The sequence below is a fragment of the Melopsittacus undulatus genome, chromosome 2 (assembly GCF_012275295.1).
Source record: "Melopsittacus undulatus isolate bMelUnd1 chromosome 2, bMelUnd1.mat.Z, whole genome shotgun sequence".
Taxonomy (NCBI): domain Eukaryota; kingdom Metazoa; phylum Chordata; class Aves; order Psittaciformes; family Psittaculidae; genus Melopsittacus; species Melopsittacus undulatus.
This window is the reverse complement of record NC_047528.1, coordinates 71,753,269-71,771,924: the sequence shown is the minus strand read 5'-3', so window position 1 is coordinate 71,771,924 and position 18,656 is coordinate 71,753,269. Positions and strand designations below refer to the sequence as shown.

General features: G+C 35.9%; 1 protein-coding gene across 5 annotated transcripts in view; it reads right to left on the bottom strand.

Annotated features, from left to right (window-relative positions):
• The window catches only part of STS (steroid sulfatase), a 102,219-nt gene that overhangs the window by 53,163 nt on the left and 30,400 nt on the right, over window positions 1-18,656 (bottom strand). For all 5 annotated transcript variants that reach the window (XM_031050991.2, XM_031050992.2, XM_031050993.2 and 2 more), the window contains 2 exons: window positions 17,852-18,275; window positions 8,408-8,544 (listed from right to left, as the gene is read on the bottom strand). In XM_031050991.2, the coding sequence (XP_030906851.1) occupies window positions 8,408-8,544; window positions 17,852-18,275 (561 nt within the window). The remainder of the gene's footprint in view (window positions 1-8,407; window positions 8,545-17,851; window positions 18,276-18,656) is intronic.

Below are 18,656 nucleotides of genomic sequence, written 5' to 3'. Positions count from 1 at the left end.
TACCAGTAACATCCCTCACCTATTAGCTTAGTTGCATCCTTTATTAAAACCATGATTACAAGCTCTATAAATACCTAGACAGATACTGCTTTCAGTGTCTAGGTGTTGAAGAAAAAGGATGGCAAAATCATGTTCATAAGACAGTGCTGAGGGTTTCAGGTTCACAACAGGGACACTTTGGCCAAATACAACAGTCTGTCATCCTGATCCCTTGTTCTAGGGCTTACTAAATTCCTGGTGACTTTGGGACAGGGCAAATGTAATTCCTCTTAACAGAAACACAGTATCTTTGTGAAAAAGTTTGCTATGCAGAGGCACTCTACCAGCACAGCTTCTTTTAAACAGCTTTCCTAGCCTGTATTTTGGAGATTAGCTATACATTTGGATACAGTTAGCCCAGTCAGATTCCTCATTGCAACCTCGGTCCAAGTATACATAGAAATCACTGTATTCTTGCAGGTAAATTTTGGTTTAAATCTTTATTGTATTCTTAATCCCACTCCTCATCTACCTTAAGCAAAGAGCAATATTCCAACCATACCATTTATTTGTGAAATTAAACTTTAGGGGAAAATGTTGGTAGTACATTTCATTACAAAACTTCCTATCCTCTTGCTTGGAGAGTCATTGGGATGCTGGAGACGGACTCTGCATCAGGGACTGTAGTGACATGACAAGGGGTAACAGGTTCAAACTTAAACCAGGGGAGGTTCAGGTTAGATATAAGGAAGAAGTTCCTTATTGTAAGGGTGGTGAGGCACTAGAACAGGTTGCCTAAAGAAGTAAATGCTCCATTACTGGCAGTGTTTAAGTCCAGGATGAACAGAGCCTTGGGTGACATGGTTTAGAGTGAGGCGTCCCTGCCCATGGCAGGGGGGTTGGAACTGGATGATCTTAAGGTCCTTTCCAATCCTAACTATTTTACGATTCTTCTGTCTTTACCAGATCTAAGACAAGCTTTGTGTTTTATCCTGGTAATGGAGATTAACTTGTTCCAAAAGCAATGCTATTTTTTTCCATGATTAGAACATTTTGCTCACAAGGTCAGGTGTCATTTCACAATTTTTGTATTAGATACAATTTTTAGAAGTTCATAACTAATAGAAAGCCTTTAAAACTTTGGAAGTATATGATTACATTTTTGTACAGTAAAGTGCACAATGCACTAACATGTCTTGCTCTGACAATTTAACTCCTGCAATATCAGATGCAAACGTAATCTGCTTAGCAGCTGGCAGCAAATTTTGAACACCACAGCACTACTACCACAAACTGCTTTACACTAAAGTTTTCCATCATGGAGTATATGTTACTAAGTCATTATTTAAACTTGATTGATTAAAAAAATGCTATGAGAATGGCTGCTTAAGATGTGCTTTGCAATATTATACCTAATGTTCTAAGAAGGAGCTTTGCTGTATATAAGGATGTAATAAAGAAAAGGGGAACTGTACTTAAGAAGTATTAGGTAGCTCAGGAGGCTTATCATTGTGGAAAGGGGAGTCTTTCATCACTTAGTTACCTCTTAAATTCAGTCCTGTTCAGTAGTGACTGAAAGTCATTGCTGCTTAGTGACATATGAAATGAGTTTGGGTCTTAGTGGAGATGGTAGTTTGAAAGCATCCACATCATAAAAGGCAGAATCACAAATATCCTCAATGTGCACCCTTACTGATGATTTTCCCAAATCTGACCTAAAAACTGTGCTTCAAGAGCTTAACTACTGCCTTAGCTGAAGAAACAGTCTCTTAGAGTAAAAGCAGAAAAGTGTGGGAAAATTCTGTTCAAGTCAGAGAGTACCTGTACTGGCTGAATACCTTCTTCCTCAGAGATACTGGCTGAATATTTTCCATGATAACAACACCTGGCTCAGCTAAGTTTATGTCACATTCAGAAGAGCTGGGTGAAACAATCTGAGCCTACTTATCTGCAGTTTCTGATAATGTGGCATTATTCTGCTGTGCTTATACTTTGTATCAACTTTGCACTGTTACAAATGAATACATCAGGTGAAAAAACATGATAAATTAGGCTTATCTCTGTGTACAAGATTTTTTCTGAAAATAAGAAAAAGTAAGGATAGCTTATTAATTCTTTTCTTAAAGCAATAGGAAGTTATTCTTTCTTTCATACTGTTGATGATTATTTTTAGCATAACTCAAAATTCTCAGAAGTTTTGTGGTACATATTTAGATTGGTTCACATAGTGTAGGATTCTAAATAGAGGTTGAAAGCAAAACAACCCCACAGTAAAGTGAAATAAAGATGTAAGAATTCACAGTAACAGCCATTTGCAATTATTTGTAAAAGAAGAAATGTAGATTTCAGATGAAACTCACCAATACTGTGCTGTTTCACAGAAAGAAAATAGTTACTGCTCAGTATAGGAAAGAACATGAAAAAAAAAAGACAAAGAAAACCCCAACATTTAGGAATACAATTTCATGGGCAGGATAACTTAAAATAAATATTAAAAGTATATTTTAATTGCTTTGTAATTAAAACTAATAAGTCAAGTTTAAGAGCTTATAGACTTGAAAGGTTAAAATAATTATTTTAAAATGATAAAGAAAATACTTTTATTAAGAAATTGAAGACAGATCACATGCTATTATGCAAGCATACAAAACCTTAATAATTGGGTGACTCTAATGTGCTTCAGAGCCTCAACAATTCCTTGGCTCTAAGATTTTGACCCTTCTTTTTTTTTATGAATACCTTAGACTACGATACCTTCATCAGAGCAAGAACCTTACTGAGTCTTGTGGGCATAGTGCAGTTTTATGTTTCCATTACAATTTTCCAAAAGTAGCGTTCGTTTGGTTCTGAAAACATTCTTTCCATCTATTAGGAAAGCAGTGGTACATCTATTACTTAAACTGAAAAAAGTTACAGGGGTCAATAAAAATGGTTTAAATTTAATTGGAATGATTTCTACTTAGACTGTTGATTCACATCACTCCATAGTTGAATAAAAATTAAAAGCAGAGGATGTTATCAATCCGCAAGCATCACACATACTCTATTCAGATGTGCAGACACTCATCAGATAATAGTCATATAAGCATTTGACTTTTATCATCTTATAATCAGCCACTGTACAAATTACAAGACACGGCATAATTCTGCACATTTATATTGATACAATCTCTTTTACAACACTGGGTAATCTAATCATGGAACAAGTGAATTAGATGCTTCCACAAAGGTCTGGAGTTGACTTGGCAGAATTTTTGCTCTTCCCTTCCTCCTTTAAAGCACTGTGTGAAAATAAGTTTCTAGACAATTCCTAAGCATAATAAAAGCTGAATCAAAGAAAAAAGTGTGAAAAGTGGTCTGATTTTCAGTTAGTCCTACAAGATTTTATCCTAGCTGTCCTTTTTCAATGAAGTATGCTTTAGTTCTGCCTTGCTGTATTTCATTATAGGACACACACCAACCCAGACAGTTCTATAGTAGACCATCACAAATGCTTTGAAAAGTCATAAATATTCCTCAGGTAAGGTTAAATTTATTGAGATACCAAAGATCTTAATTATGTAAATATTTTCAGTTTAAAGAAGTTAGGTACTGCGTTTCCTTGTAAGTAAAACCTTTTTAAGGTATCACTGGTATCCTCAAAATGTCACCACTGTAGTAACACAGAATCACAGCATGGTTTGGGTTGGAAGGGACTTTTAAAGATCATCTAGTCCAACTGTCCTGCCATGGGAAAGTACATCTGTCAGTAGGCCACGCTGCTCAAAGCCCTATCAAATCTGACCTTGGACACTCCCAGGGATGGAGCATCCACAACTTCTCTGGGCAACCTGTTCCAGGATCTCACTACTCTCATTGTAAATGAATTCTTCCTAATCCAAAACTATTCTCTTGCTGTTTAAAACTGTTGCCCCTTGTCCTGTCAATACAGACCTTGGTAACAAGTTTCTACATCTTTCTTATAAGACCCCTCTCTATGCTTAAAGGCAGAAATAAGGTGTCCCTGTAGCAGAATTGTTCCATCCCTCTGACAGTTTCTGTGGCCCACCTCTGGACCTGCTCAAACAAGTGAATGCCATTCTTCGGCTGGGGACCCCAGAGCAGGATGCAGTACTACTTGTGGGGTCTCGCCAGAGCTGAGTAGAGGACAAGAGTATCGTGAGAGTATCTTGCTTCTGTTTGCTTCAGTGAAGAGTTTCTTGGTTACTCTGGACTGACTTCTAATAGTTATGTCTGATTTTCTTTCAAAGTATGAATTTGCTTCAGTGAATAGATTTTTCTTTTCTCTAGCATCTCACAGGATCACAGAATGGTTGAGGTTGGAAGGGACCTCTGGATGAGACTTCTTCCAACACAACCTGCTCAAGCAGGGCCACTTGGAGCCCAGGACCATGCCCAGATGGCTTCTGAATATCTCCAAGAAGGGAGACCCCATCACCTCTCTGGGCAACCTGTGCCAGTGACTGGTCACTGTCAGAGTAAAAAAGGTTTTCCTGATGTTCAGAGGGAACCTCCTGTGTCTCAGTTTGGCACCAATGAGAAGAGCCTGGCCCCATATTCTTTGCACCCTCCCTTCAAGTATTCACACACATTAGTAAGATCCTACTGCATGATGAACAGAGCTCTAGTCCCAGCTGTCTCAGCTTTTACTCATAGAAGAGATGCTTCAGTCCCTTAATCGTCTTGGTGACCCTTTGCTGGACACTGTTCACTAGCTCCAAATCCATGGTCTATCGGGGAGATATGGAACTACTCTCTTTGTATAAAACTCTACCAAACTTTTCAAAATATTTCAAACACCAGTTACAAGCAAGACTCATTGGGATTTATTTTTCCCCTTTTCTTCTAATTTACTAACAGCAGATGATAGTAATATTTTCTTGTCATAACTTGATCTTAAGACAGGTCAGAAGATCGCTGCAGAGAGACAGTTAAGATTTTGAAGCTTGTAAGACATCTACATAATAAAGATATCCAGACAAGGATATGCCAGACTACCATTTGTGGGCCTTTTTTACACTTAAACCATTCAGTTGTGATTGTTCTACAAAGGACTAAGAAGTGATATGTAGTTTTTCTATTGTTAGCAGAACAATAAACAACCATTTGCAAAAGTGATGTTGAATAAGTGTGTCTTCACACAGCTTGTGTGCAAGTCTACAGGGGGCTCCAAAACTCTGCAGTGATATTTTTTGGATTAGTGTAATGCAATTCACAGCAAAAACAATTTCTGAACATATTAATTTCTCTTCCTATACTCAATTAGGAATGAAGGAATGGAGGAAGGAAAGAAGGAAAGGAAGAAAATTGTAATATTGAATTCATTCATACATTCATCATTTCTTTTTCCATTTTTAGACTGTAGGATTATTTTATCTGCTCTCATATGAATTATAATTAATAGAATTAATAAGGTGCTCAGCCTGCATTGAAAGAAAATTAATGTTATTAGCTAGAGAATAACTCTCTAAGGCATGTCACATGCAGTGACACTATAACTGTGAATGCTTTAAACATTAAATTCTGCTATACACACATTAGTATGCAAACGCAGTACACGTATATGGTCCCAGAGCTTACCCAGAGACTTCGTATTCCACATTTTTGACATGGACTGTAATCATACCCTTCAGTATTGGTTCAATAAGTCACAAATATGAAATATTCAAAGCAGTATTTTATTCATGTGTTTTATAGGTTTTTCCCTTCTTAGCATGGGGATTGTTTTGTAATTGGTAACTGATTCCCAATAAATAAACAAATGAAAATAGAATTGCTTTTTATTTAGAATTCTCTCTCATTGTGGACTTCTCTGTCTTAATAGAAAGACCGTTTATTCTTCTCTTGTAAATGGCAACTAAAGTATTTTTTTCTGATTTTTTTCAAATCAGGAACAATATTTCATTTGCATTTCATGGTCCAACCTTGATAAAACCTTTTCTTCACTGATACCTGACAGCATTAAATTCTACTTGTAACTTCTATTCTGCCTTTTTTTGGTTTAGTCATCCACAATGGATTCTACATTTTCTAACCATTGGATAACACATTTTAAGCTCCTTTCAGAACTGAGTAAATTTTTTGTTTCTTTTCCTACCAAACATTTATGATATTGTGCTATAACATAATTTTCCATACACTTATTTTTATTTCTTATTCTTGTGTTGTCTTTTATTATAAGGTTTTGCATCATATTGTTACACCTGGGCTACTTTGTTCTTATTGCTTTTGCAAGTTACATTCATCTATGCATAAATACTAATTTCTGTCTAGTGGATAATAAAACCTCCTTTTGTGGAAAGCTTATAGTTTTATATTTTTTAGCTTTTCCAGAAAATTTTGTTTAACTTTTCTACTGTTACATCTTCAGAGGCATTCCAAGAAAGTACTGGCTACTGACATCAGCAATGCAGTGAATAAATCTACTTTGTCTGATATAGCTGATGCACTGGAATTTTCAGTGGAGGTTAATGAAAATAGGCACTTCCTTCAAATGAAAAAAAAATAATTAAAAAGAGAAGAAGTTATATTATTCTTTCAGACTCCTTTGGAAATGCCAGCCATAACTTTTTTCACCATTCTAATACTGTAGGAGAGAGTAAGAATGGATCTAAATACATTTTCTACCTCCTGGAGCAAGTATGCCATTTGTCAACAGAGGAATCTTACAAGACATAAGCAAAACCAACTGACATAACCAGACCCCCAACTGAAACAAGATTTTATGCCTGTATACTAGTAAATGACAGCTGAGGATCTGTTTCCTGATTAAGCTAGCTCTATTGCCCTTCATGTTCCTGTAATGAATTGTAAAGGACAGTACAAGAGGAAACTCATTTATCTCCTTTGAGTTTGTTTAAAATTCCTGTTAGCACCATTAAATTTGTATCTCTGATTTATCCCAAGCTTTTTTAATAATATGCTTCTGTCTTACAAAAACTGGTTTGTTTGACACATCTCCTAAGAGCCTGTGGTCATTCTGGAAGAGAGAATTGTTTTTAAATCTGTTACCACCTCTGCATCATTAAATAGCCAAAAACAGCAGCATGTCAGCTGCTCTAGTTTCTAACTTACTGTTTAAACCCCAGAGCCACTCTTCTGGAGGAGGGAGAAAAACATAATGACAGCAGCAAATGACCAATTAGGTTGGAATAAGCAAAATATCATTGAACAGAAAAACAAATAGTAAAATCAATCACAGACAGTAAGACCAGCTAATGCACAGTAGCTTACTACAATGTAGATGCAAAGAAAAATGACAACACATGCACACTTTTACTAATGTGAGCACTTGATTGACCAAATGCAGGTGGCCGCTACAAAAGTAATAATGATTCAAGTTGTGAAATACATGGAATGAAAGCCACTCTCTCTTTACAAAACCTGATTCAAAAAATCTGTTATCTGCCACATGAAAACCCCTTCTCCTGTATTACAAAGGTTTTTCCCATTTTCCAAATAGTGCACTAAATACAGTACAAATCACTAAATGCACTATGCTGCCTTTTGTCCCTTAGTTTCTGCAACTAGAATTCTTGATGCAAAATGTGTAAAGATATTTACACGATATTTAAGTGCACATGCTTGCATAGTTTAAAAATATGTATGCACCAAAACTGAATATCTGTTTACAGGAATTTAATACGGAAGCAACATGTTCTTGGAGAAAGCCAATTCGCACTGAGTTGTACTGAGAACAGAATTGACTTGAGGTATATGGGAAGGAAGAATGCAAGATCATCTTTAGCTCCTAATGCTGCTATGATCCAATCTATCTATTTTCAGATATGAACTGTTAGTTGTTGTACAGAAAGCCTGTTGAAAGATGTAACTATTGACCGCTCTCCAGCCTCAAAGAGAACGGAAGGCTCTGAAGGGCAAATTATTTGGTGTTGACTATTCTTCATGAATAAAAGTGGACCATACCTGTGTGATTTCACTAATTCACAAAACTCATTAAAATAATTAGCAAATTACTTTTAGCAACACCGCATATTGTAGTCACTGTATTTGAAAATGTTTTGGTATCAGTATAATGTGGTCACTTTTCAAATTAGTATATTGTTTTATGAAGACAGCATGCAGAAGCCAAATAGCACCCAGAAGCTCGTGGAGCTGGATTTAACTATTCTGCTTCAAACGTCCACAGTTATGGTGTCCATATCTCTGCTGAGACTATACTATACAGGCTATATTCATAGTCAAAGAACAGAGCAGACATTTGTAGGACACAATAAATTTGGTCATAAAGTAGATATTACAAGAGGTCAAATTATTGTGCCTTTTAAACAACTGTTTCTTTCCTCTAAATATAAAAGCCAAGTATCTCAGATATACAATAGACATTCAAACCACAAAAGCCTGCATTTGGTGAATATAAGTCTTCCATGATTTCCCTCCGCTGCTATTAGAAGGACATGTAACATACCTACACTCCAGTCCATTTCTTCCACTGCATCCCCATATAAACCATGCTTGCTCTTTCCTCTGAATTTTTTTGAAGCATATAGAGCAGTATGGACATGAAGATAAGACAAGACAAGAAGAAACTGCGCATCAGTGTTCCTGAAAAACAAAAAAGAAAAAGTAACAAAACAAACCCCAAACACTTGGTATATTTGATAACAAAATTTCTACCAAACGAACAAAACAATAACAACAAAAAGAGGATGAAAAGTAATACTGTAACTGATTACAAGGTAACCCTGAACACACACACACACACAGACACACACACATGCTGAACACTGAATTGAAAGCAATAATAAATGACAAAACTAAACTAACTGCAGTTTGCTACATATATTGAAAGAGTTGTTTAAAGTCAGGAACATAGTTTCTGGCTGCAAGCACCTCTCTTCATTTCACAAGTACATATTTAAAAGCCCAAATATAATTGCTGTTCAAAAACATACCTTCCAAACTATATATGCATATATACAAGGAACACAATTACTTTCCTCACAAAGTCATAACTAGTTGGAAGTTGATAACTAGACTGTATGATGACCAGGGTCAAACATACCATAATATCATAACTATGTTAAACCAAGAATACTAGTACTTTTCCTCCTCCTTTATCCTGGACTAAGGTATATGACCAAATCTCTTGTCATTTAATGCTCTCTCTGTGTATTCTCAAATAAATAACAGTACATAACACTATAAGTATGTTACACCAAAGAATATGTAATCTCAAAGTACATACTAATACAAAGATTTTTCCTCTCACAGTAATTAACAGTCTCCATTGTCTTCAGTCTATATCCTGAACTGATACAAAAGAAAAGAGTACAGTAAATAAACTCTATAAATTTTGGTCTTCATGTGTTCTGTCAACATGGTATTTATGATCAATTCCAGCAGGCTGTGAAAGCACAGCTCAAGTAGGAACTTTTACTTATGCATTATTTATAGAACTTTGCTTAAAATTGTGCGGCACTATCCAAATTTACTGCTATACGCTCTATCAGCATTTGTAGTGCATTATGCATATTGTAAATGTCAGTTGAATCACAAAAGCACTACGCAGAAAACTTGCCTGGATCTCACGTTAAAGCACACAGTATTTTAGAGTTTATTTACCATATTTTCTCTCACCAGTCTGTGGCGGCTAATACTTTTGATTCACATCACCATCAAACGGAGACTATATATTTCCATATGAAGTTGATTCATCCACCCTTTAAAGAGGGAAGGAACAATACAGACATGCATACACAAACTGTTTCTTTAAATGAAAGAAAAAAATTCTAACCTTTAGAACCTGAAAACAAAGTCTTTTAATAAAAGGTATTAATATGATATCAATAGTTTATTCTTCAGGAAAATAACTAGATATAATCTAGTATATTTATGATCCATTTTTCCTCTCTCCTTGGCTGGATCTGTTTTTATACAAGCTGCATGGTAAAAGCTTTCTTTTCTACTATAAGCACAAAATGGGAAAACTTGATCCAGATTATTCACTTGATAAATGTGTTTCTGACTGGGACTTTTTTTACATATAAACTTACCCTTTAAAAAAAATGTAAAGGACAGAATAAACAAATTCCATGTGAAAAATGGAAACAAAATTAATTCCCTTCAAATATTTATGCACATATCCTGTATTTTCTCAGTATTATACAGTAAAGATTCAAAAAAAGAAAAAAAAAGAAAAATAGCAATATTTTTCATAAAATATACATTTGCTATGAAGTTGTGTTGCTATTTGAGAGGTCATACATGTTACATTACTGTAACAATAAATAACATGAGACTTCTCAGTGAATTAAGAAGACTGGAAATATCAGCTCTTCAAGTAAAAAGAAATATAAGTAAGTTTAATATTTAATATATACATTAATGTAACACTGACCTTTCACTAAAGAACATTTCTGCAAAGCAGCTGATTCTCAGTTTACAACTTTTTACTGCATGGGATTATTTTAGATTTTTTTCTTAAACACAGTTTGTTCACTGAATTGCGAGTAATATATAAAGACTGGAGTAAAACACCACAAAAATTTACTTTATACTTAAAATGGCATAGTTACAATTTACTTTCCATGCAACTGCCTTGTTCTGTGATCACAGAGATATCATATTACTGTAAATGTATACCTGTATTGCTATGAGTATCTAAAGCGTCTATTGTAAATGCTATTCCCAAGAGATAATAATTCAGGTTTGGTTTGTGGGTTTTTGTGGGGTTTTTTGTTGTTGGTTTTCTTTTCTTTTTTTAAATGGAGCTGACACCAAGATCTAACTTTCATGAAGAGCCATCTAATCAAGGATTGATATGGAAGGGCACTTCATCATTCTCTTCTTTGCAACTCAAATTGACAGGATCTGATTGACAGTTCGCTGTCAGGTGGATAAGTGTTTCACCTATTAATATCTTATAAAAGATCACAGGCAGCTATTTATCTCCTGCCAAAACTCTTTGAGAAGAATCGTAGCTGTCTACCTTTACCATGACCTTGAAAATGGGATAACAATCAGCTAGTAGGCAGGAGAGAAATCTGACAATAACAGCTTAACTCCTAAACCACTTCAGTAAACAGCACCTTCAAAAATGTATTGCCACTATCTTTTACACAGTTCTAACACAGGGAACTTCAGTTTCAAAAGATCAGAGATTCACTTACTCAAATATAGTAATTTTTTATCATAACATGAATCACACAGCCTTTTCAACTTACTGAGTAGCCAGAGAGATTACATATATATGACATGACATTTTTTCATGTGCATTTAACTGATCTCAAAAACATCTAAAAGCATCACATTACTGGTGACTCACCTGCATTGTAGAGTCCTTCTTTCTTAGTGTGTACTTTTACATTACTTAAGGATTCAGCTCAGGTTTCAGCTGTAAAGCGCAGCTTTAAAGTAGGTGAGAGAGCAAGGTACAACCAATCTGACATTGTGCTTCACAAATGGCTCTTTAACTTTTTACCTGCAATTTTGCTCTAGATTCTTGCTGCATTGAAAACTCCTTAGGTAATTCTGTTTGCTTTTCTGTACATTGCTGTCAGTCTAATAATCAAAGACTACCACAGCAGAGGAACAGGTGGGACTCTGAATTTGTTTTCTTGCACTTGCAAATCAAACTGATATTGCAAGTATGATTCTGTACTTGAAATGAGATGTGGATAATTGCCACAATGGCAATTCAATTTACTTTTTCAAAATAAATTCTAAATTAGCCTTTAATATGATGTACAAATATGATCTTTCTGAACATTTTTTTCAACTATCGCAACATTATCCTAACATTCTAATGAATTATCCTAACATTCTGTCATAGAGTAGATGAGGAAGGGATTTTATAGGCATGTAGTGGCTACAAAACAGACTAGGGACAATGTAGGCCCCCTCCAGAAACTTTTGGGAGAACTGGCTACACAGGACTTGGAGAAGGCTGAGGTTCTGAATGGCTTCTTTGCCACGGTCTTCACTGGCAAAGGCTCTGACTGCAGCACCCAAGTCTTAGAAGGCAGGCACAGGGACTGTGAAAACCTAGACCTTGGACTCACTGTATGAGAGGATCCGATTAGAGACCATCTTAAGAACCTGAATGTACACACGTCCATGGGCCCTGATGAAATCCATCCGTGGGTCCTGAAGGAGCTGGGAAATGAAGTTGCAAAGCCACTGGCCATCATATTTGAAAAATCATGGCAGTCAGGTGAAGTTCCCAGCGACTGGAAAAAGGGAAATATAACCCCATTTTCAAGAACAGGAAAATGGATGACCCAGGGAATTACAAACCAGTCAGTCTCAGCTCCATGCTTGGCAAAATCTTGGAGCAGATTCTACTGGAAGGCATGCTGAGGCACATGAAAAACAACAAGGTGCTTGGTGACAGCCAGCATGGCTTTACTAGGGAAAATCCTGCCTGACCAATTTGGTGGCCTTCTATAACGGGGCTACAGAACGGATGAACAGCGGTAGAGCAGTTGATGACATCTACCTGGACTTGTGCAAAGCATTCAACACTGTCCTGCATGACATCCTTGTCTCTAAATTGGAGAGACATCAATTTGATAGGTGAACCACTTGGTGGATAAAGAACTGGTTGCATGGCTGCACACAAAGAGTTGTGGTCAATGGTTCAATGTCCAGCTGGAGACCAGTAACAAGTGCTGTCCCTGAGCGATTGGTGTTGGGACCGGTCTTGTTTAGTATCTTTGTCGCTGATATGGACAATGGGATTGAGTGTGCCCTCAGCAAGTTTGCCAATGACACCAAGCTGTGTGGTTCTGTTGATACGCTAGAGGGAACAAATGCCATGCAGAGTGACCTTGACACACTTGTGAGGTGGGCTGATGCCAACCTCATGAAGTTTAACCATGACAAGTGCAAGGTCCTACACCTGAGTTGGAGCAATCCCAGGCACAGCTACAGGTTAGGCAGAGAAGAGATTCAGAGCAGCCCTGTGGAGAAGGACTTGGGGGTGTTGGTCAATGAGAAAATGAACATGAGCCAGCAGTGTGCACTTACGGCCCAGAAAGCCAACTGTATCCTGGGCTGCATCAAAAGGAGCATGATCAGCAGGTCAAAGGAGCTGGTCCTGCCCCTCTGCTCTCGTGAGACCTCACCTGGAGTACTGTGTGCAGTTCTGGTGTCCTCAACATAAAAAGAACATGGAATTGTTGGAACAAGTCCAGAGGAGGGCCACGAGGATGATCAGGGGACTGGAGCACCTCCCATATGAAGACAGGCTGAGAAAGTTGGGGCTGTTCAGCCTGGAGAAGAGAAGGCTGCGTGGAGACCTCATAGCAGCCTTCCAGTATCTGAAGGGGGCCTACAGGGGTGCTGGGGAGGGACTATTCATTAGGGACTGTACTGATAGGACAAGGGGTAATGGGTTAAAACTTAAACAGCAGAGGCTTAGATTGGATATAAGGAAGAAATTCTTTACTGTTAGGGTGGTGAGGTACTGGAATGGGCTGCCCAGGGAAGTTGTGAATGCTCCATCCCTGGCAGTGTTCCAGACCAGGTTGGATGAAGCCTTGGGTGATGGTTTAGTGTGAGGTGTCCCTGCCCATGGTAGGGGGGTTGGAACTAGATGATCTTGAGGTCCTTTCCAACCCTAACTATTCTATGACTCTATGATTTTAACTTTTTAGACCATTACACCCCTATATCAGTGAAACGACTACAATTCACAACAGCTGACTATGAAAGCAGATATATTTGGTTTTCCCTGAGTTGGGCAAATGCTGGGCTGTGTTAAAATTGGGTTAACAATTGTTTCCATAATCCCCAAAGTCTCATAAATTCCAGCTAATTCACACATATGACACACGTTAAAACACAGCTCTCACATTTTCAAAATTTTCCTAATCTGAAAAGAGAAATCCTGATCACTCAGGGGTAACTTATCAAAACCAAAAAAAAGTGTTGAAAATGGAATGAGAAAGGCAAAAGGAAAGAGAAAGAGGACATAAAAAAGCAGGATGTGTTACTATTATATGTACATTAGTGAAACAATTTTAACATGCAAACAGACAAGTTACTTTTGACATCTCTGATTTCACGAATATTTCTTCCTTTAAATGGTTAAGACACGTAATTAATATGTGTTTTATCCCCCTTCTACATAAGCTTTTTTTTTTCCCCTTCAAAGAATATATTTTTTTAAACGTGTGGGGAAAAAAAAAAAAGAAAGAAATTTCTCATTTACAAAAAATTATACTTGTTACTAAATCACTTTCCCCTGCAAAACCTTGGAGCCCAGTTTATGGATCTACTGCTTTTTAGAAGTGTTCAATTTCCAATGCAGTCTGTCACTCATCACAGAACAAGTTAGGTCCTTAATTCTTAAATTACTTAAATCTTTCATTTCCAGGTGGCCCTAAAGTATATGAATTCACAGCTTCTTCCTGTTAGCTTTTTGCTCAAAAAGAACAAGCAGAAATCCAAGAAATAAGGATGAAGATCCAGCAGAATTGTTATGGTTTGTAAGTTACTACCTTTTTCTAATATATATGCACATATGCATCATGTGTATACAAAATAAAACAAAATACTTCTCTATAATTTGTATTTTGCTGTAAACTAGTAGGAATATTCTTGTAGGATTCATAAAAACACTTGATTTCAGAACTCTAACTCCAGTACAAAATGCTAACTGCTGTATCTTAAGACCTAGTTATACATGGAAAAACTCTAAACCATAATCTGGCAGAGTAGATGAAAAAAAAATAGAATGCATGCTTTAAGAGTATTTCAGTGTCTGAAATAGAATAGATAAAAGGAAAATTAAAAAAATATTAACTGTCATCACAGAATTTTGAATATCACAGCTATCCAATCTATAACTGAAAAAATGGATTTTTTTTCCAAATCATTCAACTTCAACTTCAACATAGATTTTGAACATATACAAGTTTACATGCAAAGACTGCTTTCCAGAAGTGAGATTTCATTAGGAATTTTTTTTAATATTATTATTTGTGATCCCTTATAAGCTTTGTCAGAGAAGTATTCTGAATCATAGACTGGTACTTCTGTGTTGTTAATTTCTGATATGTTAGAAATGGACCTCTGGAATTGTCCAAATTTGGACTGTATGTGCAGCATGTCATTAAAAGATATGCTGAAGATGTCTGAGTGACAACCATATTGAATAATTAGTAGTCATTTGACTTTCAAATATGCTGTAATGTCTAGAGAGTGTTCTAATAGGTTTACAAGATGTACACACACTTGCTCTTGGGAAAAAGTAGTGAGAATTAACATACACTGAGCTGTGATGCCCACTTACAATTAGGGTGAGCAAGTAAACTAGTATCTGTTTTTTCACACTTAGATCTGACACTTTTAATTGTATATATACTTCTCCTGTTCCATTTATGAGCATTGAATGTTGTATTTACTCTCAGTTTACCTAGGAACAAATGATAATACACATACACAAGACTAAGGAAGAACAAATACAATACCACTTCTCAAATAAATCCAGACCAAATTAAGTATAACTGCACATAGCTATATGCTATGAAGAAATTATAGAAGACTTTAAAAATACAAAATCTAATGATTACACAGAATCAGAGAATCATTTAGGTTGGAAAAGACCTTCCAGATCAAGTTCCACCATAAACTTAACACTGTCAACTCCATCACTAAACCATGTCCCTAAGTATCACACTGACATCTCTTTTAATTACCTCCAGGAATAGTGACTCATACCTCCAGCAATGTGACAGGCTGCCCATTTCCCTGGGCAGCCTGTTATAATTCTTGACAACCCTTTGGTGAATTTTTTCTTAATATCCAACTTAAACCTTTCCTGGTGCAACTTAAGGTAATTTCCACTTGTTACTGGGGAGAAGAGATCAACACCCTCCTTTCAGATAGTTGTAGAGAGTGATAAGGTCACCCATGAGCCTTCTTTTCTCCATATTAATTTGATTACTCTTATGTCCAGGAACAAGTTTTATGGTCATATACAATGTGAACAGGACACAATTAAGATTGCTCAAGTGCCCTAATTGTTTCTCAACACCTTAATGTGCTTGGGTATTCTTTAATTTAACATTGACTCTGAATTGTTTGGGTTATAATTCTCATTATAATTGCAGCACTCCTGTAACAAAGTTTATTGTAAATTATGAATATGTGATATTAACCTTGATTTCAATTTAACATCTCTTTTGTCTGGGAACTACACTGAGAACTGAAGCCAAGTGCACCCCTGATATAAAGTCACTTACCTTCAGCTGCGTCAACAAAGCTATGCTGACTTAGATGATAAAGTGTTTTGCCAGCTCTAAACACTAACCTATGCAATAACATTGTCCGCACTATGAACAGTAATAAATTTAAAAGAGTTACTAGTGTTCTAGCATTGATTTCCAATCTTTAACTCACCTGTTTTGGAGCTACCATTTTATTGTCATTGCATTGAAATCAATGCAACACTCAGACATATCAAAAAGATTATGAATCACTACAGGCACACTGCACACTTGTAAATCATGAAAGAATCATCCAACATATAGTTAATGTACTCAAGAGTCTTTTGAAATCACCAAATGCTTGGTCACTGAGCAAATAACCTTTCAAATACTTTCGAAGTGGTGTGCGTTTATAGTAAACGAAGTATTTCACTGTTAAATTAGTTAGAACGTAGATGAGAAGGCATCTTTATATTTATTACCAATGCCAAGAGGAAATAAAGATGTTTTAGGTTATTTATAAATACTCATGAGAGTGTTGCTGTTTGAAAGGCTTACTCAAAAAAATTTGATATAAGAAACATTTTACTTGGTATGATGACTACAGATGGCCACATCAAATATTTATATAGATAGAAATTATATAAAATTGCAGTATGAGATCAATATTTTAGATAAACTTTTTTTCTTGCTAAAAGTCTTGATGAATGCCAAACTAAGTCTAGAAAAGATAGGTTCCAATTCTTTGGTATAAGTTTTCATTCAGCAACAACACCATGCAAATGTATTCACAGTAACAACCTGGTACATACTTTTCAGAACAGCAATTAAGAGACTTCCTATATTTTAGAACATATTTTTATTTTTGATTAACTATTTCTAGAAATGGTGCAACCTGTTTAAAAAGTGACCAATACTCTGGAATATTTTTAAAGAATTTAAATGGAAGAAATATTTTTCTCCAAATATATCAATTTATATTTCACAATCTATAAATGTATAGTTTTATGATTTTATCTTGTTAAGAGACCTGTGGTAGTAATTACACCAAATGATCTAATATTTTAAAAATGAAGAATGACTTAGGATGATTTTGTACATTCAATGTTTAGGCAACCCAATGTGATGGCTATTAGAAAAATCATTGCTGTCAAAACCCCATTTATTTCCTAACTTCTGTAAATCAACTCTTATCAAAATGAATCTGCCATAAAAGTGAGGCATCTAAAAGACAGTATCTTAAAAACTTGGCCTTATGAATGCCATTTAACGGATGCATCAAATCAATGATGAAGAACTGTTTCCCATTCCAGAAAAGTAATGGATTATGACTCTGCATTGTGCTTTCACATAATTAAGTCACATCACAAAAGATTTTTCATATCTCAAATTACATGAAATTCTCAAGAATGAAAGCCCTAAAAAACATAAATATTTTTTTTTACAAAAATGTATGATCTTGTAAACATAAAGTTTTAAATTCTTATAGATACAATCATATACCCAATAGAAAAAAAATCAGTCACTTTCACTAAAAAGATTAATTAACTGCAGCCATCTTTTGAAGTTAAAAAAAATGATAATATGTAATGAAATACTCCTTATGCCCACCAGCTCACTTTTTTCTTTTCTACTTCTTCAGAAGCATCGTCATTGTGAAATGCCACCATTAAATTATAACACAATTAGAAACCTACCTTTCTATAAACTGCACAGCTTCCTTTGTGAGTCTCTGAGTAAGGTTCTCATAGGAGAGTGGTTGCTGGATAATCTGATGGTCCCTCATTAAAAAGCAGTTCAAATGTTGAAAATGATAAAAGAAGAAAATCAAAATCACAAGTGAAATGGTGGCTATTAAAAAGCAGTAACCCAGTGCTCGGAAAGGTACTCTGAGTAGATCAATGTAATGCACTACTGCCAAAGAGACCAGGGTGATTCCAGTGATTTGGAGTGGAATGACAAGTGATTTCTGAACCCCTTTTAAAAATACGCTGCCTTGGCCAGGTTTGCAGTCTCTCAAGTTGGTCAAGGTAAGCCCATAAAAGTAATCAAATCCATGACTGAGGGGGTGGTGGCAGAAGTCATCACTTCTTTCACAGTTCATCCCAAGATGCCACTTTCCTACAAAAAGAGAAGGACAGGGATTATTTTTGTAGTTAAGTCATCAAATTCATAACGTTCCTATTCCAAACATGAAACTGTCATTATGTGATATTTTTCCCTGCATTTATTGTGAGGATCCCTATTTTCTATCCTCTATCTAATCCTTCTTTATGCCTTCATCAAAGACTTTGTTCCATGTCTGCCTCTTCATTTTAATGAGAAACAGTTTGCCACAGGTTCTGGTGGAAACCATTAAATTCTGAATGGGCTAGCAAGTCACTGAAGAGCAACATAGCCCTAACAGATAATTAACTTTGAAAATTAAGCCCCTGTATATATATAGTTAAGCAGTCATAAGAAAACTGTGGCAGCTACTGATTTTTAAAGAAAAGACAATAT